Below are 27,557 nucleotides of genomic sequence, written 5' to 3' on the forward strand. Positions count from 1 at the left end.
TTAATATGTAATGGTAAAGAATTATGCATTTGTTCATGCAAATATTTGCTATAAATGCTTGGGCATCATCTCCTGGAGAAGACATTTTCATCTAATGACATGAAGAATATGTTTTGGATTTTATGGAATGGATTCTCTAATGCTTACCCAGATCCCTGTCATTCTGTAGCTCACAAGCTCAGATCTAGTGGGCAGTTGAAGGAGTGCATTCAAGCATTTTTTGCTGTGTGAATGACGGACTGATCCCACAGGTTGTCAGTTCTGCTTTTCTTGGTGTACACAGGCACCAAGCATAAAACTATAGCTGTTTGAGGGCTGGAGGTTGTTTTGTTTTTAAATATTCCCTAACATCCCTGGTTATATAATCTCTTGAGTTGTTGCTTTGTTATAGAAATACTTTATGAGAGTAATTAGGTAATGCCCATCTTTTATGATAAAAGCTTAAGTTCCACTCCCAGTTAGTTGGCTTCTACCTTCAGAGTTACTCAGAGTTCTTTACTATTGATTTTGGGAGAAATTAAAATAAAAAAAGAGAGAGAGATCCCCTCCGCTCTCTTTCATAAGTCTGCTGAGAAGCAAAATACCTGATGGCAGCTTTGGAATTGTACTCATAGAAATCTTGGTTTTTCTAATCCAAATTAGTTTAGGATCTGATATTCACAAGTAGTCTTTGTTATGGGAAAAAATATTTTAAGTTTGAATTTGGTAGTAAAATATAGAAACAATGATTGCCATTCACTTCTATTTTCCCCAGATCCAGGGAAATATGAAAGTCATTTCTCAGGTTAAATCACTAACAGCTCTGTCCATGAGCTGAGTGCATGTGAGCAGAGCTTGGGAGCTGCTGGTTTCCTTTTGTATAATTGGGGCTTTAACTGATACATACTGATTATGCTGTCAAAATTAAGTTTTTATAGAACCAATCAATATTTTTGTCTCAAAATAATTTCAATTTCTTTTTTAAATGGAATCCTTCTCTATTAAATTTTAGTTCAAGGTTTTCTTAGAAATCTAGCCACCAACTTGTTTATAAAACACCTTGGCAGGGAAGAGTTTTAAAATATCATTGAATTTAAGAACACCACAGGCTTTACCACTAATTTACATTTAATGTTTATAGTTCTCAAAATTGTGGTTGTGTAATAACCAAAATATTTTTGCCTTGAATATTTGGTGGATTATATTTCCCTGTTCTTTCTTCTTCACCCACATTCCCCACAGTAGGTGGGCAAATTGTTGTTATATAGTCTGGCTTTTGTTTATCTTTATGGGTTTAATCTCCACAAGTTAGTATTTCTAGATATGAAAATGAGTGTATTCTATGTGGCAATAATTTTTATTTTTTTAATGATTCAGTTTTTTTAGTGGAATTAATAATCATTTCTTATTTGATGTAATTAATTTCTATTTCTTTTCTTACATCCATGCTTAGGAAGCGGCCTTTAGTTCTTATTATTGCCATTACTTTATGGTAAATCAAATCAACACTATTCACGGTGACTAAACTTATTTCTAGATCATTCTGTTCCTGACTTGGAGTTAAGAATTTTAGATTAAGCAACAAATATTTAGGGATTAGTGTGTTCCATTGTGATAATATATCTGGAACTTTGGCTACTGCTTTTCATGACTCTTCTATATAAGTCTTAATTCCTTCACATAGTATTTACACATCTATAATCTTGTGTAACCAACCTGTCTGTTTTCATCTCGCTCTTCTTGGTTTCCCTTCTTTTTCTCTTCCTTCCCCAAAATATGCACACAGTTTTGCTGAAGGAAGTCTCTTGAACTTGCCTTCCCTAAATAGATACTTGTTTTGCTTTCCTTCCCCAGACTTTTCCCATCCAGCAACAAACATGAGTTCAAATGCTTTATCATTTGATAAATCATGATATAACAGTTGTGTTTGCTTAGTTTAACTTGCTAAGCTCTCCAAGAGTTTGCGCTTACTTTATTTATTTCATATATTCTATGCTTAGAATAGTACCTCAAACATTATAAAGTATTTGTAAATATTTGTCCATATACAATGAGCCAAGTAAGTATAATTTTGTAGCTGGAATATGTGAATATTATCTATTTGTTTATTTTAATTAAAGAATGTAGTTTCCAAGTATATAGAACTATTTTTGACTGATAGAATTACAAAGGGATAGTTGCATAAAATTAATTATATAGCTTAATCAGTTTTTTATATCAAGTGTCCTTTAGCAGATCCTTTGTGGGTGTTTTATAGTTGTTAAAAGATTCACTTCTTGTTCAAGTTACAGTTACAGCTTTTTCACAGTACTAGCTATAGAAATATTCCTAACCATACTCCTTCAGTATTGATTTGGTACTGTCCAAAACTGTCTGAAGGCTAATACTGACCACCAGTTGCAGTTTCAATTAGCAAATTTTCCAAGTGGATGAATGTCACCTGAGACTATTGGTTCACTCTATTTCCAGTTTGAAATATGTGGTGATTAAGTTTATATGCTTATGCATTTATCTGCCTGACTATCTTGATAGTGTAAAGAATATTCATATTGAAAGGCATATTACCATCATCATTATTACTGTTACTACTATGGCTCTTATAAATAGTTAAGGGCTATATTTTACCATACTATAGAAATTGTGTTTTATTTTCACTTTTACAATTCAGATAATAATCATATAATAAAATATTAAAATATGCTTGATTTTAAGTAGGTCAGTGATAAATATGAACAATTTAAGCATTGTATGTTTTCTGTTAACAATGTATAATAAATCTTATTATCAAATGCCTTACCTTGAAGGAAGGTAGGTTCATATACAGAATGAAAGTAACTGTCGTTAGGGGAAAAAACACTGTAGAGAAAAATCATAATGACTGGGTGACTGTTTTTATTTTGAAGGAATACTTCATTTCATAAAAATTCCACCAGTGAGGTAACTTAAAAAACTTTATTTACCAGTCTTGCACACATACAAAAATACCTGCAAAGTATATGAGTGTATAACTTTCTGTCTGTATGGAAATTATACAAACAAGGGAGAAATAGAAGAAAAGGACAAAGAAGGTAGGGAGAAGGAAAGAGTGAAACAGATTAGTGATTGAAGCTTTTCTAGAAAGACCTATATAAAGTTTCCATAGTTCATCTACCTGAAAAGGATACCAGGTGGGTTCCACTTATTACATTATAAAAAAAGAATAAAGTACCTAGACATTTAAGTAAGGAGATGAAAGATCTGATCTGTACATGTTAATCTGTAGTGCCTTAATGAGAGAAACTGAAAAAGAGAATGAATAAATAGAAAGATAGCTTGTGTTCATGATTGGACAACTTAATATTGTTAAAGTGTCTGATTTTGAAAACAATCTACAAATTCAGTACATCACCAACAAAATCCCAGTGGCATTTTTCACAGAAAGAAAAAATAATTCTGAACATCATATGGAATCACAAAGAACAATAGCATAAGTAACTTAAAGAATAAAGAACCAAGTTAAAAGCATCCCATGTCTCGATATCAAATTATATTACAAACCCATAGTAATTGAAACTGTATGGTATTGGCATAAAAACAGACATAAACACCAATGGAACTGAAAGCCCAGAAATGTATCTATGTGTGTATGTTCAGCTAATCTCTAACAAAGGCACCAAGAATGCACAATGCAGAATGATAGTCTTTTCCATAAAAGATGTTTAAAAAGTGGATATCCACATGCAAAAAGAAAAAAGAAGAAATTGGATTCTTACCCTCAACACAACTAAATTAAAAATAATTGTACAGTATGAACTGTGAAGCTCCTACAAGAAAACAAAAGAAAAAGGTTCCTTGATGTTGACCCTCACAGTGTTTTTTTTTTAATTTTTCTACATCTTACACCAGAAACTCAGATAATCAAGGCAAATATGAGTACTAAAAACTGTCAAACTAAGAAGCTTCTGCACATTAGAGGAAATAGTCAGCAAAATTAAAACACATGCTATGGATTAGATGCAAGCTGTGTTTCTGAGAAAGCTTTAATATCTGAAATATGCAAGTAACTAACATAACTCAATAGCAAAATAAACAAAAAAATCCACAAAAGTAAATAGATATTTTTCTCCAAAGACGATATAAACATAGCTAGCAAGTATACAAAAAGTGTTCAGCATCACTAATCATTAGGAAAATGCAAACAAAGGCACAGTGAGGTGGTACCACACACCTACTAGGATAAATAATATCAAAACAAAAGGTAACAGACATTACTGAGCGTGTAGAAGAATGGAAATCCTTGTACAGGGTTGGTATGAGAGTAACTGGTACAGCTGTTGTGGAACAGTATAGAGGATTTAAAAGTAGCAAACAGAAGTGGAGAAAAACAATCAGGCTGTCCAGTCTTACTTCAGATTTTAACTAAGAACTTCAAAAAGCATTTCACGTGCTGCCCAGCAGTCCTAGAACATTCCCTAGTACACACCTCCTTCAGTTGCACTGAGTAATTATTTAAACCTTGTCCTCTAGTAGACCTCTAGCTTCTTCCCTCCTCTCTGGTTTTCTGATGTTTTGCATTCTGTTTCTCTGTGGAAACAGAAGCAGTCAGAAAAGCTCTTCTAACTGGCTCCATAATGTTACTTGATTTTTCTCAAACAGCTATCACTTCACCTTTCTTGAAAGAAGCAAGAAAGCTTCCACTATATTTTTCTGCTCTTTTGTAACACAGAATTTCTCAAAAGTCGCTGAATTCTCTCTTTCTCATTTCTCTTTAAAACCAACTAGACTTCATGACCCTACAGAAATTGCTTGTGTTGAGGTCACTAGTGACTTCCATTGTTGCAAAATACATCCATCTATCCTCTTTTTTGATCTTTCTGCATTTTTATCTCTTAGTGGTTTAAAATCATACTGTTTTCTAGACCTCCCATTTCTTATGTGTATTTATATATCAGGAAAGAGAGATCAGAGAGACTACCCCCTGTTATGCTATTAAGAAAGTGCTGTGGGCTGAAGTGTATCATCACCCTCCAAATTCATTGATTGAAGTCATAATTCCCAATGTGGTGGTATTTGGAGATGGGACCTTTTGGAGAAGAGGTGTAAATGACATCATAAGAGTAGGACTGTCACAAGTAGGGCTACTCTTGCAGGATCACAAAGAAAATTTCCGCTGTCTTTGCTGTTGTTCAAACCATACAGTTTTGTAATTTTCCATGCAGCTCCAGCAGAAAAAGGCAAAAGAATACACTTACCATCTCTCATCCTTGTTCTCCTTACTGTGCTGTGTTATTGTCAGTGGCTTTTCATATGTTCTCACCTGAATGTAAGTTCCCAGAGGCAAGAACTTTGTCAGTTTCACTCACTGAAAAATCTCACGTTCCCCACACAGTAAGTGTAGTAAGTGCTCAATAATATTATATATAACAATAAAGTAATAATTAAAATATTTCCAAACATCTCTAGGTCATATATGTTTCATCATTTGGAATGCAGTTATATTTTTAGCATTTTGACCTTGAAGGATTACAAACAAATATTTTTCAAAACTATCTATTAGTAGTATCCAGTGAACATCACAGATTTAGCAAATGTGTAATAAAGTTTAAGTAGTAAAAATGTTTATCTTTAAACTCTGTTGTATCTTTGATTACAAACATTCAGGTGATTTCTGTGTTCACTGTTGGAAGTATTCAGACATTCTGGTGTTGATGGTATTTTTTAACTGATTATGGAGAAGACATCTTCATGTAGTAAGGAAAGTGCAAAAATTTTAGTGTCCTTAGGATAAGCGTTGAGGTCCAGCATATCCTGCATTGTGCCTACGACATCCCAGGTACTGTCTAACCCCTGACTCATGGGCTGGCCACTCAGGAGGTGGTTCTTATCTTTGGGTCCACTTTCCAGACAAGCACACCAAGGCTTGTTGAGGACCACAGTAATAGAGTGAAAAGTGCTGGACAGGAAAGCTGTTTTCTGTGGATGAATCTGAAGAGGAAAGTAGTGAGAAGTTTATATTTTTTCCATTCTGGCCGTTATCTAGAAGAATTCCTTGGATTTGTTGTATGTGGTTACCATCCCTAATCTCAAGCTTGATGTAGTCCTTTATTTTTACTTTTAACTAATTCTGTTAATTTCTGAACAGAATCACATTTTAAAAGATAATAAAATTATCTTTTGTGTTTACAAATGTGAAACCTCATTATCTCAGGTTTTAAGACCCTAGTTGATAAGAAAATACTGTGTTTCAAAATTTTTCAGTACACATAAAGGGCATGAGCATTCTACTATTTACACTGAGTATGAATTAGATCCTTCACTTCTTAATCATTAGCAGAATATGACCTTTTAAAAAGTGCTTTAGTCATCAAGGAATGAAGGCAAAGTGATCTTTTTTTAAACTGAAGAAATTCATAAAATAAGAGAATAACAATAGTTAATATACTGTATCATAATACTGAAACCAAGAGTACTAACATCAAAAAAAAAAACTCTCTTACAAAGAAGAAAAGGTAATAGCACAAAACTTTCTTTTTAATACGAAATTAGTTTTAAACATTGAAGAAATTTGAGGAATAGAGAACATTAAATGGTGTATTACATTATTTTAAGAAAAAAATTCTAGGAGAGAAGAACTGGAAAGTTTAAAAAGTTTCAGAAATAATGTAAGAAGATGTCAATGGCCAACTTTATGATTTCAGAATTTTTCTTGTGGAAAGAGGGCAAAATCTTTTTTATTATAAACCTTCTAATGCCCATATAAACTGAATAGAGTCCAACTGCTTGTGGGTTAGAGGTTTTTGTAGTTAAGAATCTAACCACCATCTAAGATAATGTGTCTATGGGAAGATGCATTCTGAATTTAAAACAAACTTGTAGGGTATAACATTTTTATAGATTGGAGGATTCTGTATTTTAGATTTAAATGTAATTGTACCTTGTTTTCTCTGCAACAGAAAATTGTGCATGTTAAAGGTAAATATTAAGTAAAATTTTGACACCCTACTCGATTGCTTATGAGGATATTTAAATAGATCTTTCTTCCTACTTTGTAAAGAACTTGACAGTGATGTTTAGGCTTTTAGGTAAATTTCTGGCTATATCCTAATGATAATTAAAAGATGTATATTAAGTAAGTATACCATTAATAATACAAGTGCTGGTTGCATATGAGAAAGAACTTAATTTTTCCAAGGTGCTGAAACAGCGCTGTTATGGGAGTTGTATTTTGATTGGTGTTAATACTGTTCTCAAATGATGGGTGTCTAGACTGTGCAGAGATTACAGATTCATGTTGAGGCTATGGATCACAGGTTAAATATGTGTTCAAACATGTACATATTACACTATATGGTATGCTGTTCAGAAAATTTTTGACTACGCATAAACAGATCCTTCATATTATTAGAATATGACTCTTGTAAGTATTCTAAAACTGGGAATATAACTTGGCCTCAGAATCATAATTCAAGAGCCAATGGAATGTTTGTACACTCTTTCTGACCTTTCATTTCTGACTATAAATGGGCTTAATTTTTCTTGAATGAGATTTTTTTTTTATTCAGAGGACCACACATCCCAGAAATTCCCACTTACCTGCTTCACCTTGATAGAGGCAAACCCAAGTATCTGCACTATTAGCCTCAAATCTCAGGGAATGACCTAGATAATTAAAACTAACTGATTCAGCTTGTGTTGGGTATCCCGCCAAGACCTGGCATTGTGGCTAGAAGGCAAGGTCATGTTGTACTTTGTTGACATGGAGGATTATATGGGAAACTTGCAGAATGGAGACCACAAAGTAGACAATGCCATACATATATAACTGTGATAGATCACCTGTCTGTTCATCCATTCAGCATTTATAATGAATAACCACATGTGTTACTTGAGACCTCCAGTGTCTTTTATTTTTAAAATGTTTTTCATGTTCTAAAATTTATTTTAAAAAACTTTAAAGGACATTATATAGTTGTCTTAGACTTAAAGGCAAGTGACTCACAAGAGTAAATATAAACACCTAGTAAAGTTCCAAGAATGAAAAGAGAAAGTAAAATGTGCTTTTAGTCAAACTCTTTCACTTAAAAAGTATTCTCATTAAAACTGTAAAACATGTCAGTGAAAAGTTTTTCAAAAATGTTATTTTAAATACTAGGTTACTTTAGCAAATATTTAAATACTATATTAGTTGCTCTGAATACTTGACTTAAATTTAATTCTGCCCGTTTCCCAAGTGTGTCAAAACCCCAAATCCATTTTCATTTGCCAGGTTAAATGTTTATTTTATTTTCCCATATAATGTGCTCTTTAAAGTGTCACAAGCATACCAAATCTGATTTCTTTTTAATAGGGACCTGGTTAGGGATTTATTCCCCTCCCATCAATTAATGGAATAGGATATGCTTCCTTTGAGGTGTATACAAAGATATGTTCACAGTCCCTACTACCTACTGCTTTTGTAGGCTATTAGAAGATAAACATTAACTGTAAGGATATTTTATTTATGAAGCCTATTCTTTTCTTAGAATACCAGACTTTTTTTATACTGTCAAATGTTTACTTTCACCTAATAAATCACTCTTTGTATAATAATACAATAAAAACATATAAGCTAGTGGTGATCTACAAATGATGATTATTGATTATGGGGAGTTCCTTAATTCTGGTCATCCATCCCTATGTGATTTAAACATCCATTAACAACTTTTTTTCATACTTATTTCAAAGAACATTGATGTGCTTTTGGACACTTTGAAGTCTTAAATATACTTCCCTCAAAAATAACTGTTTGGGGCTAGAATACAGTGGCACACATCTATAATCTCAGCACTTTGAGAGGCTGAAGCAGGAGAACAATTTCAAGTTGCACTTGAACAACTTTATAAGATCCTGTCTCAAAATAAAAATAGTAAAAAAGGACTGGGGAATGTAGCTTAGTGCAGAGATCCTAGGTTTAATCCTAGTACTAAAAAATAAAAACAAAAGCAAGTAGTGAATAAATATACATTTTGTTTACTTTTAAAGCACAAATTTAATATTTATCCTTTATGTGTAATGCTTAATGGCCTGTACTTTTTACAGAGTTCACTAATGTATCTTCATTGGTTTCTCACCTTAGACTTAATTCTAAGTTTAATGAGGAACATGTTGAGGAAGAGTTATTTGAAGCCATACTGGTACAGTGATGTTTCTAATTTTTAAATTTTCCTGATAAAAGTATTTTAATTCTCATTCTTTCCCTTCGATCTATTATGAATGTACAGATTCTTTTATTTTTTTATTTATTTTTTTTTTTGTCTTTTTTCGTTTTTATCGGTACCAGGGATCGAACTCACAACTGCCTGCTTGAAAGGCAAGCGCTTATGCCGCTGAGCTAAATCCCCAGCCCCGAATGTACAGATTCTTATGAAAGTCTGTCTTCAGTTAGCAGTATAAAGTTGATACTGTGTATACCTGTATGCTTGCTGTCTTTGAAGTATTTCTTAACACCTACAGTTTTGAAATACCTGAGAAATTTCTTCTATATAAAGAACCCTTTAAAACAGTTTGCAGCTATTTTCCAGTGTTTACTTGAATAGGTTGTCTGTTCTCTTATCTCTTACAATTCAGGCCCTAGGATTCCCTAAGAAACAGGATATACAGCAACAAATGTCAGGGTTGTATTGAAAAGAGAACTCAGTCACTGAGAAATGAAGGACTTAATTACCAATTCCTGTCATGTGTTACATATAAAATTAAGATCAAGAATACAGGTCTTCTGACTCCCATGATTTCTTGCTACTGCTCATTTTGATCTTTCTCTGGTGGTACTTGACGGCTCCTACTTGTTAGACTTAAGAAAATTTCAAGTTTTGAGATTATCATTAAATCTCTGTGGTCGTTATTCAGCACTAGTAACTTAGAATTTATGGAGATTGGGTTAAATTGTATTAACCTGTGATATATCCTGTTCCTTTGCAGATTGCCTTTAATGCCATCACATATACTTTTTGTTTGTGTCTTCTCACAAAATGTAGCTTCATTGTGAGGAGACTTTTTTTTTTTTTTTCAATTTTAAGCTTTTCATTAAAAAGTGAAGAAGTACTGCCAGGTATCATGGCCTTTTCATTAAAATGCATCCTAAATTTATATATAACATTGAAGATAGTCTCAGTGCCTTTGAAGTTCTTTGTTCTTCAGATTGCATATCCCCTAGTCTACAAAGCTGATCAAAAAGTATGGTGTGAGTTTAAATTTAGAAATTATTACAGCAAAAGTCATGTTAACATTATCTCCCTTCAGAATACTTCTCATTTTAAACACCATTATTGCCATTTGCTAAAGCAGTTCTGAAGGTCTGCTTTTTTGAGTGTCTTTACAAGGTATGATAAAAATACTGTGAATGCTGTTGCTGAGTGCCATCTAAATGGGAAGGCAAGCCCATAAAAAATTCCCACACTACTTACCAGATCTGACCCTGTGTGACTTCCAGATCTTTCTCCAAATCAAATAATCATGACAAGTAATTGTTTGAATCCATTCAGGACACCCATGCAGCCAGGATAGCACAACTCAAGACACTGAAGAAAGAGGACTTCCAGAGCTACCCCAGAAAGTGTTGAAGAATGATTGGATAAATGCCTTTGAAGTGAGCGGGGGAGTGTTTGAGGGAGGTTAAAGGCAATATGTCTTTTTCTGCAGTAAATTTTAAAAATGTAAATGTTAATGGTATTTTTAAATCACACCGTGTATATCAGTAATCGTTTCTCTCTGACGCAGTTTGAGATTGTGACTTTTTATTAGCGCCATTTAGATTTCTAGGAAGAAGCAGATTGGGACAATTTAAGAGAAATGACCCACCTTGCCAGCTGCATTTATGTTAAAATGTAAAAAGATCACAGACTATTTAAAAGCCTGTTGGAATTACTGTTCATCATGTACTTTTTTATATCCATCATGTACTTTTTCTAAGTGTGATAGATTAAGTGTGACTAGTGCTTCCTAATCTTCTTGGAGTTAGGACAGTACTATTGTTACTTGTTTTACTTAGCATTGCCCTCTCTTTATCCCTCGAAAGGACTTCATGAAGTTTAAAGTTATATAAAATATATATGTAAAATGTCATTGTAACATATGATGAAAGACAATCCTCATTTTAAAACTCAGGCTTCTGTGAGGGCTAAAAATCAATTCGGGAAGTAAATATGAATCGCACAGGTGCTGTGAACTTTACACCTTAATCATATACTGCCAGGGCACAGACTGCTACTTGCTACCCAGTATCCATGCTCTTTTTCTCTCATCCAGACAAAATACATTTCTGTTCCTACATTGCAGCTAAATTTAGTGACATGACCAAGTTGTGGCCAGTAAAATGTAAGCGTAAGTATTCTCCTAGGCTTTCTAGTAGTTTTCTTCAACAAGGAGGAATGTACCCCTTTACTTTCCTTCCTCCTTTTATGCATTTTGATTTGTGCAGATGTGATGGGAAGCTAATATAAATCACAAACACAAGGCAACGACCACCACATCAAAGCAGATACCGAAGAGACTAAGGTGACTTCAGTTGTCGGAATGTCGCACCTGAATGGTTATCTCCAGAATTCATTTATGTGAGGAGAAGTAAAATTGTTTCTTACCTCAGCAGCTGTAATTTTGAATTTGATTATATATATTTAAAAAGAATCATAACTGATAAAACCTATGAATGAACCTCCTAGGGTGGTTTATGTTTTAAGTAGACCCAGTCCAATAGAAAGATAGTCTGAATAAATGACAAGAATTTGATAGTTCTAATGTGTTTGACAGTGATTCTGTCTTATTGGATACTAGTAGAATGGCAGGTCCTACAATGCAGTTTCTGCCAGTGAAATGAATCAGACATTTATGATGTACAACAGGCTTTTATGTGCCACATCCAGGTAGCAGACAATTTGTGTCTGTCATATGAACCTGTTCTCTTTGTGTGGAACTGGCTCAACCAGTCTGCAGCAAGCTTTACCTGAACTCCCTCTCACTGTCAGTTCTAGAGTTTTACCTAACCTTTACCAAAGACACTGAGTTTTTTCTCTTAGTTAATTCTTTCTCAGATAATTGATAAACTAAGTCTGTTGTATTGAAGAGACATTTTATCATGGGCTGTGACTTTCAAACAGTAATCATAACCACAGGATAAGTATTAGTGTCTTAATATGTTTCAGCCTAAAAGACATACTAATTTGAAGAGTTTTGTTCATTAAGACTTAACATCAAAAGCTTGCAGAAATCCATGATTTGTTAATGTTTCCTGCCTCTTAAATTCCGAAAGAATATAGGTGAAAAGATTTAATATTAGGTGTCTTTGTATATTTGTTTGTTAATTAAAATACCTGTCCTGCTACTTGTAAAATTAAAACAGTGTTCTGTAGGAATTGAATACAATCTGGAATATATATTTTTCTGCTTCCTTTAAGAAACACTGGGTAAAACAGAGTAGGCACACTAACAGAGCATGCTCATTTAACTGTCCTCATGAGACTCTTGATGTGCTGAGTAGAATTAAAGTTGTATATAAATCATATTGTAGTTCCTCATATTCAGATGTATCAGGAAAGCACCAATATAAAGGAATTGCCAAAGAACAGCTTTTGTGCTATAAGGACTATATTTTATTTTGGCAAGATCATATTTTCATTGTGTGTTTTTGTCACACATTTCAGTATTATCTGTGTGTTTGGTTTGGTTGTTAACCCACCTGTAACAGGTGAATGCCCTGCTACCCTCCTCCAAGGGTCATTGTTCCCTCTGACTGCCTGGTGAAGCTGCTTCTCTTCACTTGCACCTGTACCCATCCCTCCCTTTGATTCCAGACGGAAGAAGCCTTGCTTGTGTCAGAACAGCGTGTTCCTGCTTAAAACCTGCAGACTAACAAAATACATGGAACTCTACATTTTCTCAAAGTGTTTGACTAATCTTTTTATGCCTTTGGCCCCCATTCATGGATATGAGTCATTTTAAAAGATTGTAGAGTTTTTATTTCAAAGTACCATTCTTTACCCACTTGTGTGTAGTCCAGCTGTCTTCTTGGTGTTCTTCTTCTTGGCACATATAGTTCTGACCAGAGCACAGGCTTTCAGTGAGACAGACCTGAGTATTCCGATCACAGTCCCATCTCTTACCCACTATGGTACTGACATAGATGTGTGACTTAATGTTTTGATTCACAAAACATTAAATCTGGATCTGCACCTTAAATTGGTATGGAAGATTTGTGATGACATAGTGTACCTAGTGCAATCCAGCACAGAGGTGTTTCAGAAATAGTAACTTCCATTGACAAACTCTTCTTTATAAAACTTATGGTACGTAATTCCTGTGAGCAATAGAATTTAGTTTGGAAATTTTCCTTTTGTATTGATTATGAGCAAAAGTAAGGAATTTACCACATATGTGAGATCAGTAGATATTGAAATATCTAGGACTGCCTTCCACTAATAAAATGACTGACAGTGTTGCTTGTGTTTTTAGTGGCTACTACATGTGAGAATTCCATAGCATTTGTCCATTTACATTAAATAATACACATTTGGGAACATATTTCTACATGTTATGAAGACTATCCATTGCTCAAATTTGTGGGTAAAAAATTAGTTTCTTATTGGGGCCTCCATAGAGTATTTCAAATAAAAATTTCAAATTATTGTGAATCTTACAAATCTTTAGAACTGTGACATGTAGTTGTAATGTCCGTTTGAACTCTGGCTAACTTTAGTTCAATTTCAGCCTGATATTTTTATATCAGTAAGGAATTTTGTTATAGGAGTTGATAATTGAATAGAAAGAACACTGGTTTGGGAGTAAGAATCTTAATTCTCCCTAGCAGTCAGTCTTTTTTCCTTAATGAAAAGTCACTGAAACTCTCATGTGGTTCCTAAATATGCTTTACCTCATGCACCTTGTGAGATATATATAAAACATGTTTGGGTGGCAAGACTAGATACAAAAGACATAGGAGCTCTCTTCATTGTTTCCGCTAGTTTTCATTGTTTCAAAATTTTTAAAAAAATTACAGAATCATTGAGCTCCAGGTTTCTCATCTGTTAAATGCAGATGACAGTAGCTGATCTTCCTAGCTGACTAGTTGAGAAAACAGACACATACAGCAGTAAGCACAATGCAAGCCTGCTGCTGTTCTGTGCTGTGATCCTTCTTTGATCACCCATTTTACCCTCTCTGTTTGCCCCTTTCTTGTGCTACTAGTGTTGTCCTCTGCTTCTTTAAAGTTTTCCCAGTTACCTAGTAAAGGTGAAATACTGTCTCGTGTCCCTAGATCACTAACACAGTGCTCCTTTCCCCATCTGTCTTTGTAGTCCATTCCACTTTGGGACCCTTCCTAAACCTTGTTACCTAAGAACTAGGTGTGATGGACAATGATGTTTAATCATGTAACTCTCATAATGCATAAGTAAAGACCTCATGAAATCTGGACAGTGACATCTAAGAGAAAGGAGTTTTATCATCCAGTATCTTAATAGAAACCATTTTATTAACAACTGAAATTACAGGCTTTGCAGTTGTGATCCCAGGAGATTTTGATCTTCTGCATTCTTGGAAGCCCAGGAGACAGCCATTGTGCTCAGGTTCTTGAGACACTTCTGACTCCAAAAACAGTAAGGATGCCTTCAGATCAGTCCCTTTAAGACTCTTCCAAGGCTTCACACTCACAGTGCTCAAAGGTGATTTCTGCCTTTTATAAATACTAGGTATGGTGGTACATACCTGCGTCTCAGCACTCACAAGTGCAAGACAGGGAGATCACCAATTCAAGGCCACCCTGAACTACATAGCAAGACCCTGTTTCCAACAGCATAAATAGAGAGATGGAAGGAAGAAAGGGAGGGAGAGTCGCTTTGAAATTAACTAAGACTTTAAAGATAGAAATTGAAAATACTCATTTTTCTAAATGTGTAGACATTTTTCTTGTATGTGGGAATTTCTCTTTGAAACAAAGGCAGTTTTGACTTAAGATGACTGTTATAGTCTCATCATAGTCATATTTAGTGAACACTTTGCATTTACCCTTATTTTTCAGTGACTAAATCTTGGAATATCTAGAAATTGTTGTCCCCTCTTTTTAAAATTAGCTTGTGCTTCTAGCTGGCTTAGGCTGAACTGATATCTATTGATGAACTTGCTCATGTCTGACTCATGAAAACAACTCAGATAATTGCGAGGAAAGAAACATTAGCTATAAAATGATTGAGGCATTCTTTTGAGGGGGATAAACAATTTAATGTTTTGTTTCTAATCCAAGTTCAAATGCTATAAAGTTATAAAAGCCTATTTTTTCTCCATAAGATAGTCCCATGAGAATTTTCCCTAAACTGGTGACCTCATTTCTTTACTGGAGCAAAATGTAATAGACTTCATTATTCATCTTTTTGTAGTTTCATTTCTCTTTCTTTGTGTGATTCAGATTTGCTGTTAAGCATATTTATACTATTTGCTTTTCAAAGTTTGTAACAGTATTTCCCCTTATATTGTGTAATTTAACCATCATTTTAGGATACCTTATAGAATTCTGAAGGCTTACTGTATAGTCAGATTTCACAAACAGTGAAACTATCAACAGAATTTATAGGTGGTAAAGCTATAACTGGTCCTAGTAATGCATCATTAAGGCACTTACCTCTGCCAGTCCTTTTCATTTCCGGTAGCAATAATGCAGCCTTCAGAAAGAGTGTAGAATAAGGTAATGGGACTCTTAGTAGATTGACTTAGAAAAACTCAGTGCAGAGCCTGAAGTCTGGTCATAGGATTTCTTTCCTAAGTGCTCTGTGGGGGTAACTGTCATTTTTACCACAAACCATAGTGCCAGAACCAAGAAGAGGGTTAATAGAAATGACACAACATGATTCATAGTTTTCAAAGATCACTCTGCCTGGCGTGTGGAGGTTAATTGTTCCTTCAGTATCATGGTCATCCTCAGTCTCATATGACATAATCTCTTTTAAAGTCAAAGAGCCTGTGCCTACTCCTTAAGAGACAGGCAACACAGGCCAGTATAGTGGCTTTCATATTCTTTCCTGTGGCTTTTTAAAAAATATTTTTCGAGAAATATCTTGCAGAGAAGAAGGAAAATCAGAGGGTTCTATGTCTCTTTTCCTTACCTCTATCAAACCATCTCTTTTCACAGTTTAATTTATAGTTTCCATAAAATCTCTTGACTTATTTAAAATTTTTCCAATTCTCATAACCATTCCCCACATAAACATACTTAGCAAAATCTCTTGTATATGTAGTGAAAAGAACTTAATACGAATATAGAATATATATCTAATTGGGAAAAAACAGAAGGAAAAAAAGGCATTATATCAGAGCAGTTGTAAGAACTACATAGAAAACTGAAGTATGTTAAATGACAGTGCCATGGGAGGAGCTGCCATTTGATATTAAATTGGTCACAGACAGCCCCTATCATAAGGTGACCTCTGAACAGAGGCTTGAAGGATGTGGAGCCAACCAGACAGCAGTGTGGGAAAGGTGTTTTAGACAAAAGCTTGCCAAGTACATAGGCCCTTAGCTGGCCTTGCTTGGCTTTTTCAACAGTAGCTGTGGGGAAGCTATGAGAGGTAAGGTTCAAGTGGTCATGGGGAGCCACAACATGGAGATGCATGGGTCAGTTGGAGGGCTTTGGCTTTTAGTCTGTCTGTAGTTGAGACACTCTTAGAGAGTTTTAAACAGCACAATCTATTTTCATTTTTCAAAAGATGAGTCTGGTCTATAGCCTGGTAAGACTGAGAGAAGTGGAGGAAAAATGGAATCAGGAAGACACACTCATTAGATAAGTCTTCCAGGAGAGCTGAGGATGTTGGCCTGGGTTAGAGTGATAGCAGTTAAGAGAGAAGGTGATAAAAGTCATTTATTTCAGATAAATTTTGAAGGTAGTATTGATGAAATTTGCTTAGAAAAAATTAATTGCTGGGTTAATCTTTGATAAAAATGTAACTTTCACATTTTGTTTAAAACAAAAATGTGCTGAAAACCCTCAGATATACCACATACTAGCAACAAAATGAGATTGCAATAGGCTGTCCTGTTACACCCTGAGGAAGATGGTGAGTGGCCTGCTTTCCCAAGGTGTCAGACTTGCTGTGTAAGTACACAGTCAACCTACGCTGAGTGTTAGGTCTGACTGCTCGGGATTTACAGTTCTAACTCAAGGCTAAAGAGAAGGCAGGAGCTGCATTTCCCATAGTAATACTTTATATGCATCTTTTCTAGGCAATGTTTGGAAGTTTTATCTGTACCAACTCAAATATTTAATAGTATCTTTACAGGTCTGCCTCACTACAAAGCCATGGCAGCTTATTGGATATTAACTTCTTAAATTTGCTGGAATGTTACTCTGAATCCCTGAAGATCTCACATACACTTACCCATTTGCTCACTTCTTGATTTACAGCCAAATAAAAACCACAAAAAGGATTACAGTGTCTGCAATCAGGAAAAAAAAAAAAAAAAAAAAAAACCAGAAGGGGTACAGTCTTCTGTTATTTTAAAGAACTAGTTTGAGCCGAAATTTGCATTGCGTTTTATATTATTTGTCAATGTAGATATTCTGAGTATGTTTACAACTTCAGGAAAACAGTAGTCAAACTTAGTAATACCCAATGTTTGGATGTATAACACAGAATCGAGGTGTATGATATTGGATTATTTTTAAGAATGATACATACTTAGAAAAGCACACATTTTATTCTAGGGAAGGAAATACTATAGATGATTATTTTCTCCTAGCAGCCTAATCAGGTTAAAAATAATTTAATCAAATATTAAACCAACCTTAAAGTATTATTTTGACTTTATTGCTATGCATCCCTCTCATTGTACTTGCATGCATCAAACACACTTATCCTATCATTCTTGCCACATTCTGAAACAGTTTTAGAAGTCCCCCTTTGTGTCTTTATGAGGTATGTTCAAAACTACAGTGAACTCCACTCTCAATTACCATTCATTGTAAAGGCAGGCTAATAAAATATTACAGTGTATTTTCATCCACCTTGTTCACTGCATCTAGTACCAGATGACTTCTGGTTCTCCCCCAAAGTCAAAATGACCATCATGGAAGAATACTTTAAATTGATTCAGGACGTGGAGGCAGTCAGGACAGCTCACATAATGAAACACATGAAAGAACTTCCAGAACTGCTTCAGAAAATGTTGAGGAGAGAAATGTGTGTATTTGAAGTGAGGGGATTTTTTGAGTATTGTAAGGGAGATTAGTAGCAATGTGTTTTTTGCTATCAATTTTTTAAAAACTTAAACATATACTATTTTTTTAATCACACCTCATTTTTCAGTGCATAACCAATTTATGCTTAAAATATGTAGAAAAAGTAAAACTCATTCACATTAATATTTTTAGGCCCATACATTTCAGGCCAAAAAAATCCAGTATTTTGAAACAACTCGTATCACAAATATTCTTTTGTGTATTTCTCAATAACTCTTTGTACATGGTGAAAATTACTAACTTTTGACACAACATTCCTTTTAAATTTCTTAAATGTTTTAGAGTCGCTAGCTCTTTCTTTAAGAAGCTTCTCATGACTGTTATAATACATTCTTAATACCTTTGACATAAAATTGATAGGTTATGCACACTGCTTTAGGGGGAACAAATTAGTACCAGTGGAAATCATCTTTTTAAAGTTATAAAATAGAAAACATACTACACTTTTATTTGGTTCAATAATCTAGTGAAAATTTCGGTCAAACCAAAATGAGCTTTTGATTTTAGGACTATCTTATTCTGAATTTGTCGCCTAAATTTGTTGCCTGAATTTGTTTCAGTAACATTGCTCCTTGTGTGGGTGTGTTATGTTTTTGTTCTTTTGCTGAGAACGTACATTTAAGCCTCTATTACATCTCTGATTCTCTGCCTTTTAGAAAATTTCATATATAATCCCACTTTCAAAGTTAAATATCATTAAATATGTATGTTCTAGTTTCTGTTTTCCTGTGTTTGTGCGTGCACGTGTGTTCATAAATGTGAGTGGAATTGAGATACATACAACCTGATTATTTCATAATACATTCTTGTTCCTATAATTTTTTCTTTTTTGAAACAAATCCTCACTGTGCTGCCCAGGCTGGTCTCAAACTCTAGGCATGTTACTGCCTCAGCTTCCCAAATAGCTGTAACTACAGCTGCATACCTCCACACCAGCTTCCTATAACTATGCTCTTTGAGACACAAGTAGTATACATAGACATGTAGTAGGGGTCATAATACTGTCTAGAAGAATATTTTTCCAGATGTAAAAAATCATTATAAACTAGGGTCTTTAGGAAAAACTTCTTGGAGCACATGGGTCCTGCTGAGCTTTGACCGGGAATGATGTAAATGACCGTGAGAATAAAGGTGGTAATTGCCAGTGCTGTACTGGGGAAGAGCAGGAGTCCATAAAACAGCAGGTATGAAAACAGTCAAGGTTTAGTGAGAACAGTGTGTGCCTAAGTAGAATGACCAGTTTAGGCTATAGTTGTATTTTCAATTAAAGTAATTGTACCCCTAATACATTAAGAGAGGAAAGGTACATGACAGAAACTTATCAGGAACCTGTTATAGTGTTCCAGACCCAAAATGATGAGTTTTGCAGCAAATTAAAAAGGGAAATGGCCATGCATTTTGGGGGGTGTGTGTGTGTGTGTCAGAGAGAAAGACCAGGACACCTGGTCATTTTTGTATCTTTTATTTTTAGACATGGTCTTCCTAAGTTGCCCAGGCTGAACATGAACTTGCTCTTCCTGCTTTTAGCCTCTCGAAGAGCTAGGGTTATAGGTGTACACCCCTGCTCCTGGTTTACCGTGTGTTTTGAGAGAGGCAAGTTGGGTAAGGAAAATCTTACCAACACACTCTGGAGTATTTAAATGCCTTCATCACTATCTCTATCTCTTGCTGGGCCTCATCTTCCTTACCTGTAGGGAGCTGAGAAGTGTTTCTTCAGCAGTCTGGTGTTAGTGATTTTTTTTAGTATTCTTCTGGAAATACAGCATATAGAACATCTATACACATGCATCCATATCCACATCCATGTCTGTAAACATGCATAAATATTCTGTATGTTACATTGTCACACAGCTGAATGGTGCTGCTACCCACTCCATTTGACATTTTCAGGTTCATCACTTCTTGTCTAGTCATTAGATTATCATTGGCATTTTATCCTTTCTATATAAAAGAAACTTTGTGTTTCAATAGTAAGACTTCTGAGAGCAATCACAATAAGATTTTTAGATAAAATCATTTAGGTAGAAGCAAGAGTAGATAAACTTTGATTTGGTTTGAAAATTATCTTCTGTCTGGTTCTGTTAATGAAGAAAGATAAACCTTGTACATCTTGAGAACCTACTAAAAGATATACCAGCATGTAGCCTCTGTACTATGAAAGCACATGGCAAGTTTCAGTGGTGTGCCATCTGCATATGCAGTCTGGCCTTTGGCCTCAGACATGTCTTCAGGGAAACGGATGATTGTCTTTGCTAAAAGTAGTTTTCAAAGACAACCGACTTCCTTAACTGAAGCAAAATTAACAAATATGTACCAAAAGTATGTTGTGTTCATCATGTTGAACAAACAAATTATATTGGATATTGCATATACAGAGATAGTTGTTTTCTTATTTTCATTTAGGTAGAATCCAGAGCATGAGTGCATCTGGCATGCAAGTCTGACTTCCAAGTTCATTTTACAATAACCAAAAAAAGCTGTGACTTGTTGGTAGTGAGATGAATGACTGATAACTTACCTATACTCTTGACACCTTTACAGATCTACTCCAATTAAACTTTAAAACATTGTTGAACGGTAAACTTTAGGAATAATACTCTGTTATATGGTAACATTAGTAAGCCTTAATTTCAGAAAAAGATGAATGTATTATGTTTTTTTCTGAATGTCCAAGAGCACTGTTGTTGATAGCTAAACAAACCAGGGGTGGGCAGGCCGGGCTGATTAAGTAAAAGATGAACTGGTTTTGCAGATCCTTAAACATGACTCATCTGAAGATGACCTTGCACTCATGGCAGGCTGAGATCAGGAGACTTTTGAGTGTTCAGTATGAATAGAGCCTGTGATGATGAACCAGCTAGCATTATTCAGTGATTTTGTTATCAAGTGATTTGTGTTTTCAATATTCCAACAATATGATGTTATTTTTATTCTGACTTCATGAACATGTGGCATGGTCTAGTGAACTTTACAATGCCCCCCCCCCGCCTTTTTTTACAATGGCTTTTAAAGTGACATTTTGATACTGAAGCCTGCTTTCTAAGACCTAGTTCCAGAATCCAGAACCTAAAGAGAGTAGAACCTTCATTACAGAGAATGAAGACACACAAGTTTTCTCCAAGGAGCTATGTGAACCTTGGAGGAGGTACCTAGGATTCCAGGGTTGCTGTTAAAGTTTATGCTTTATTAGGTGTATGCTGTTAAAGTTTCCATTAACTTCTCTAAACCAGTGTCCTCAGCTGTAAGTGGAGCTATAAAAGATATTTCTCCTAGAGGTTGTACTACTTTATATAGAGTAGTCATTAGTATTTTGATCAACTTACTGTACTAGCTTTTTTCCCTTGGTACTTTTCTGGAGAGATTTCTTACAGTACCAGGATTAGTGCCAGGATTTCTTACGGTACCACTGTACAGGCTAGAATGGGTTGGATTCTGGTTGGGTGATTTGAATAAAGTCAGATGGGGAACTGGAATTAGGATGCTACCCAAAATAAAAACCAAAATTATTAATATTTGACCAATTGATAATATTTGGTCTTGATTTTTAATGAATCTTGAGCTTACAAACAGCCTACCCTCTCTAGAATTTGTATAATTTTATTATGGCTATGTAGTTACTGGTCAGGTCAGCTAACATGACATTGGAGGGCCAAAAAACAATAAGTTGGAAACAGTCTTTTATAATGCAAAAAAAGTTAGCTTAGAAATTGGGCTTCCTGGGCTACAGTCTGAACTCAATCATCTTTGACAAATCCCTTTTCTTTGAACCTCAGCTTCCTCATCTTTAAAATGAAAGGACTGGAACAAGATAAACTTTAAGCTACTCTGTAGCTCTCCTCTGCCATGTTCATAAATCTTCACTATTGAGTAGCCACCTTGCATGTTTCTGTGTGCCAGGCTCTAGATAAATGGTTTCTTGGGCATGCTCTCAGGCCAGCTGCCTGGTGCTCCTCAAATCAAAGGTTCTTGCTTAGATGCTGGAGGAAATGAGAATAAAGATGCTTAGTGGACAAAGGAGAATGGGCCCTGCGGAGCATGTCTGAAAGGAACAAAGTTAGTTATAACAATTTAAGTTTCTTCAGATGTTTGAGTATTATTGAAGTATAGTTGGATGATATGTTTTGCTGTTCAGAACCTTTAACTGGCTACACGCTTCACTTAATTAAAGCTGACTACACGGCAACTGTAATCCAAAAGGGTAAGTTATTCTAAATTAAATGTCTGTTACAATTTATTGCAGGTAAACATCAGCTATATAAACATACACACAAAAAGAAACTGTTGAATCCCTTTTGGAGCATTTGAAATTTTTTTTTCCATTGATGATCTATGTTCTTCCAAAGCAGAAAACAATTTTAAATCTCAGGGAATTTTTTTCCTTTGCTGGCCAGAATCTCATTCCAAGAAGTACTAGCCTGTCTCATTTCAGAATGCTTCCCTTACCAAGGAAGTGGAAGTGGTCATATTCTTTCCCACTAGACTGTGGGTGAATTATAATTATCCTACCTCTTGTGAGACAGAAGCAGCAAGCATCTGCTCTACTGAATCAGAAACCAGTGGACAAAACTGTACCAAACTCTGAATCATACCTGGACTCTGATTAAAAGATCTGTGTTGTGTTTACCTTTTTCTTTATTTTCTTTGCAATTTAAAATATGGATTTGTTACCTCTGGCACCTTGTTCTGAGGGGAAATATATGGATTTCATTTGCTGACTTCTCTTTTAACAAAAATATTACTATTTTAAAGCAGATGGGCAATAATAGTTAATAATGGTTTTTCTGTTTGGTTATTATCTCCTCACTGTTTTCTTTAAAAGAATGGAAGAATTTTTAAAAATTTAGAAATACACAATTTAGAAAGATCTAATTAAAAAATTAGATCTTTCAGCTTTAGTTTCAATAACAAGGAAGCAGAAAATAATATTTTAAACTCTTTCTGAAAGAAACAAGGTTCACAATTGCTGTTACTATGATTTTATGAATCGTGATACATAAGGAAAGAAAAGTGGTATGGTATTTTAAGCCTAAGTTTTAGCTGTGAGCCTATTTCCTTTTCATGTTTTCTTTTTCTTTTTATTTGTTAGAGAGCAGAAAGACAGACTCGAGTTATGGATTCAACTCAGTATGCAGAATTTTGTGAAAGTCGACAATTAAGTTTCTGTAAGTAAGCATTTAACTGCTTAATTGTATGTATAAGAGATTGTGTATTATAGATGTAATAAACTATGCCACGCTCTTTTCCTTAGGAATTGATGTATTTAATGTATATATAGTTACAACTATCACAGAAACAACCTTTGTATTGTGGGGGAATGAAGAAAAGATTTTTCCATATTCTACTGTTCTGTGATTAATAGTTTTAAGGGGTTTTAAAGGATATTAGTAATACATGGAGAGCCATGCTTTTTATCCAGATTATCTTGAGTCAGAAAAATTCCCTTTTTCTTAATATTCTTTTGCAGTTTCTTAGTCATATTTGTACTAGTACTGCTGGCTGTACTTAACCTACAGCAATCTCTACTAATATGTTCATGGTACTGAAAAACCCCAATATTAATTATAAATACCAAATTTCTTTTTCTGAATACTCAGATCAATAGTCTTTTCCTTTTTTTGTCTTTAACCTCCTGCTGTGGTTTCAGTGTTAGCTAGATTCACTAGACCATGATCTCATGACACTAATAACAATAAAATTAGTTCTTTCCCATAACTGAACACTAGCTTCTTAAAAGTACACAAATACTCATGGTAGTGGGCTGAATCGTGAAGCAAAAATATCCTTACAGCAACAGTTCAGCAGTGACTAAGGCTCTTAGGGTAAAGGTCAAAGAGAAAGTGGATGAAAAATCTAGTTAAAAATATGATCAAGTAGCACATGACCATGGTCTGAGGGATTATAGAAACAATAGTGTCTTTAAACGAAAAGCCATTGTGTAGTCATAACAACACCCTATTTGATTTAGAAAACGAACACGAGAACAACGTATAGATCATAAAGTAGAAATAAATGACACATATCAAATAATGCCCCATGTAAATGTCAGTAAAATACGGAAAAATGTTTTGGAAGACTTTTCCTAACTAAATATACTTCCAATCTCACTAACAATTTGGCATCAGACATCTGTGAAGCATTAAGTAAATGACACTTCAGATCATGGCAATTTCAGCAAATGAGAGGTTTTATATTATAACTTTTAGGTTTAAAAATTGCAACAAATCTTATAAATATAATTCTTTAGTTTATAAAGTAACATTAGTGCATTTGAACTATTTTTAAAATCATATTTTAACTTTAATTCACTTAAAGGACCAGAAGTTCTATTTTACGGTAAAACTAATAGTCTCAAGTTTCCTAGTACGCCTTTATTTGAAAGTTAGACTTTTTTTAATTTTTAACACAATAGATTAGAAATTAACATTTTCCTTTCTGTGTAAAATAATAATCATAGAAAAATAGTATGTTACATTAAACTTTCTTCTCTGGAGAAAGAATGAGTTGTTTCTGGAGAAAAAATATTGGTGTTCATGGGCCTCCCTAGGAAAACCTGGTGGAAGAGTAGATTTCATTTAATACCAAGGTCAAGAGTCCTCAGTCCAGGTGGGATGGCAAAGCCAGGAACCATTCATACACTTTCCAGGCTACAGGACTCTCTTCATTTTCCCCTTCCCGTAAATACTAGGGTACAGGGACTGTGGTCCTGCCATTTCTGTCTTTGTAAGGTTTATTTGTTTATTTTTGACATAGTCTTACTATACAGTTCAGGCTGGCCTTGAATTCAGTTTCTACCCAGGCTGGCCTCAAGCTTACAGCAATACTCCTGCCTCAGCCTGCTGAGTGCTGGGATTTATAGGTATATGCCACCACACCTGGCATCTTCCTAAGTGATCAGGGCAGTCACTGTGATTCCTGGTACATTTGTCAATTATCAGTTTATCACTTTATGAGCAGAGCATGAGCTGTAGCGTTAGGATATAGGTCAGATTCAATAGTCATTTGTTTTTCTATGTATATAAGTCAGTCTTTTCAATTTGATACTAATACTGATTCATATTTTCACTATGGTGTATCTAGTAAATCATATTCCAGTCTTTTCCTTTCAGCTTTTTTTATATTTTATTTTTATAACAGTATCTTGATTTTTAAAAATCAATTAAAATCTTAGTATTTTAATTGAGGAGTTCAATCTGTCTTTAATTACTAACAATTTAATTTTAAAATTTAATTTTAAATTTAAATTTTTAAAATTTAATTTTTAAAATTCCTTTTGTTTTTTAATGATTAGCCAAAAAAGCTTCCAAATTTCGAGACTGGTTGGACTGCAGCAGCATGGAGATAAAACCCAACATTGCTGCTATGGAAATTTTAGCATATTTAGCACATGAAACAGTGGCACAGGTAAGATTCTAAACTGTCACATAAAGCTGCACATGGTGGCTATCCATGATCAGTTTTTCTTCTTTCTGCTGCTCTAACAGCAATGACAGCAGCCATATGTTCTCTGCTGCGACAGTCATATCGTTTTCCAGAATTTAGTTCAATTACATTTCTTTGCATTCTCAGCTCTGGTAGGTGTTAGAGAAAGCGCAAAAAAGAAAAAAAGGCGAGTTCTCATAACTTTATCCTAATGAGAGATTGATCACATATTTTTTTCATGCTGTTGAACTCAAGATATGTCAAGAGATTATTTTTGAGCTTTGAAAATTGCCTTTCTGGGTCTCTGAACTATTCACCAAAGTCTGTCTCTAAAACAGTTGTTCCAGGCCTGGTCTGTAGGCCACAGCATCAGCATCAACTTGGCTCAAATTGCAGCAAGAATTCTTTTAGAGTTCTGCATTATAGCAGATCTAAACTGAAATCCCTGGACCTTGGACCCAGGGATCTGTGTTACAAAATGCTTCGCTGGTGATTATGAGAAAAGAACTTTTCAGAACCATTCCTTTAGAAATGGTTATCCTCACCAGTATTTATAGGTAAGCCTGTTAAGCAGTCAGTAGAAGTCTCTGCTCATGCCCACCATATAGGTTGTTAGGCAGACAGCATTATCAACTACTTGTGCTTTGTGTTTGTTTGCCATCTCAGCCATGTGACTTTATTTCCATTGCTCTGATCTTCTAGTTAGTGGATCTGGCTCTTCTTGTGAGGCAGGACATGGCAACCAAAGCAGGGGACCCTTTCAGCCATGCTATTTCTGCAACCTTCATCCAATATCACAGCTCTCCCGAGGTATGTATCTGAAAATATGGCTTTAATACATCTTTGAATTTTGTCACATATATGGGATCCGCCTGAATAGTTCTTTAAAATAGATTATGTAAGCATGTATGTCTTTCAGTTAAAGAATCTTATACATTCACCATTTAAACAGATATTTATAAGGGGTTTATTGTGTGCTAAGCCCTGACATTCTACTTCATATCATTTTTTACTTTTTCTCTGCTCACTTTGCCTTTCCCAGCCCTTCAGAACAAGAGAGCTACTTGCATCTCATTTCCTTGTGAAAGAACAATTGGTTTAGGTGATTCAATAATGATGAGAAAAGTTACTTATTTCTTTGTGCCTCAAAAGATAGAATTGGGTTGGAGATGTAACACAGTACAAAGTACCTGCCTAGCCATGTGCAAGGAAGGCCATGGTTCAGATCCTCCAACACTGCCAAATCAAAAAAATAGTTGTTATTTGTCATGTAATAATTCCTGGCATTTTAAAAATAACTTTTCATTTATTAATTTTTGTATTGACAGAATTTTAAGATGCATGGCTTCCTTAACATTTCACTTTTAGATTGGCCCTCTGATGTAAAAATCAAGTCATTTTCTTCTCCGGTTTATGCTGCTAGAACCACTGCCTACAGAGCCTCTTAACACTTCTTGTCATTTTTTTTAAGCTTTTGCATAATAACTGGGAAATATACACAGAGAATATACAGTATTCTCCGGAGCAGCATGTGCCTAAAAATAAGAAATGAAATAGACATGTTGAATATATTTGCCAATATTTTACCTTTTTTACACAAAAATAGTAGTTTCATATTATTTCATCTAATAATATCATAGAGGCAACAGCAAAAGTGTTAGCTTAACATCTGTGTGTATAATTAGGTTAGTTTAAGATCAAATTGAGTAAAATATATAATCTAAAAAATGGTAAAGTGCTTTTATATCTATACTGTATCTTAATTACAAATCTCTTCCTTCTTCATAGATGGGGAGGATGGTGGGACTGAAATAGTTTCTAAGAAGTAGTTGTAATCTATTTTGTGCTACAGACTCTTTGAGAATCTGATGAAAACTGTGAATCCTTTCTCCATAAACACATTCATCAGCTTGTAAAGACCTGTTGA

General features: G+C 34.6%; 1 protein-coding gene across 7 annotated transcripts in view; it reads left to right on the forward strand.

Annotated features, from left to right (window-relative positions):
* Supt3h (SPT3 homolog, SAGA and STAGA complex component) overlaps positions 1 to 27,557 on the forward strand; it is a 357,727-nt gene that overhangs the window by 228,183 nt on the left and 101,987 nt on the right. For all 7 annotated transcript variants that reach the window (XM_063238790.1, XM_063238789.1, XM_063238791.1 and 4 more), the window contains exons 7-9: positions 23,298 to 23,373; positions 25,500 to 25,612; positions 26,333 to 26,440. In XM_063238790.1, the coding sequence (XP_063094860.1) occupies positions 23,298 to 23,373; positions 25,500 to 25,612; positions 26,333 to 26,440 (297 nt within the window). The remainder of the gene's footprint in view (positions 1 to 23,297; positions 23,374 to 25,499; positions 25,613 to 26,332; positions 26,441 to 27,557) is intronic.

This window comes from Cavia porcellus, unplaced genomic scaffold (genome assembly GCF_034190915.1).
Source record: "Cavia porcellus strain 051 isolate PalLab524CR breed Dunkin Hartley unplaced genomic scaffold, mCavPor4.1 scaffold_28, whole genome shotgun sequence".
Classification (NCBI taxonomy): Eukaryota; Metazoa; Chordata; class Mammalia; order Rodentia; family Caviidae; genus Cavia; species Cavia porcellus.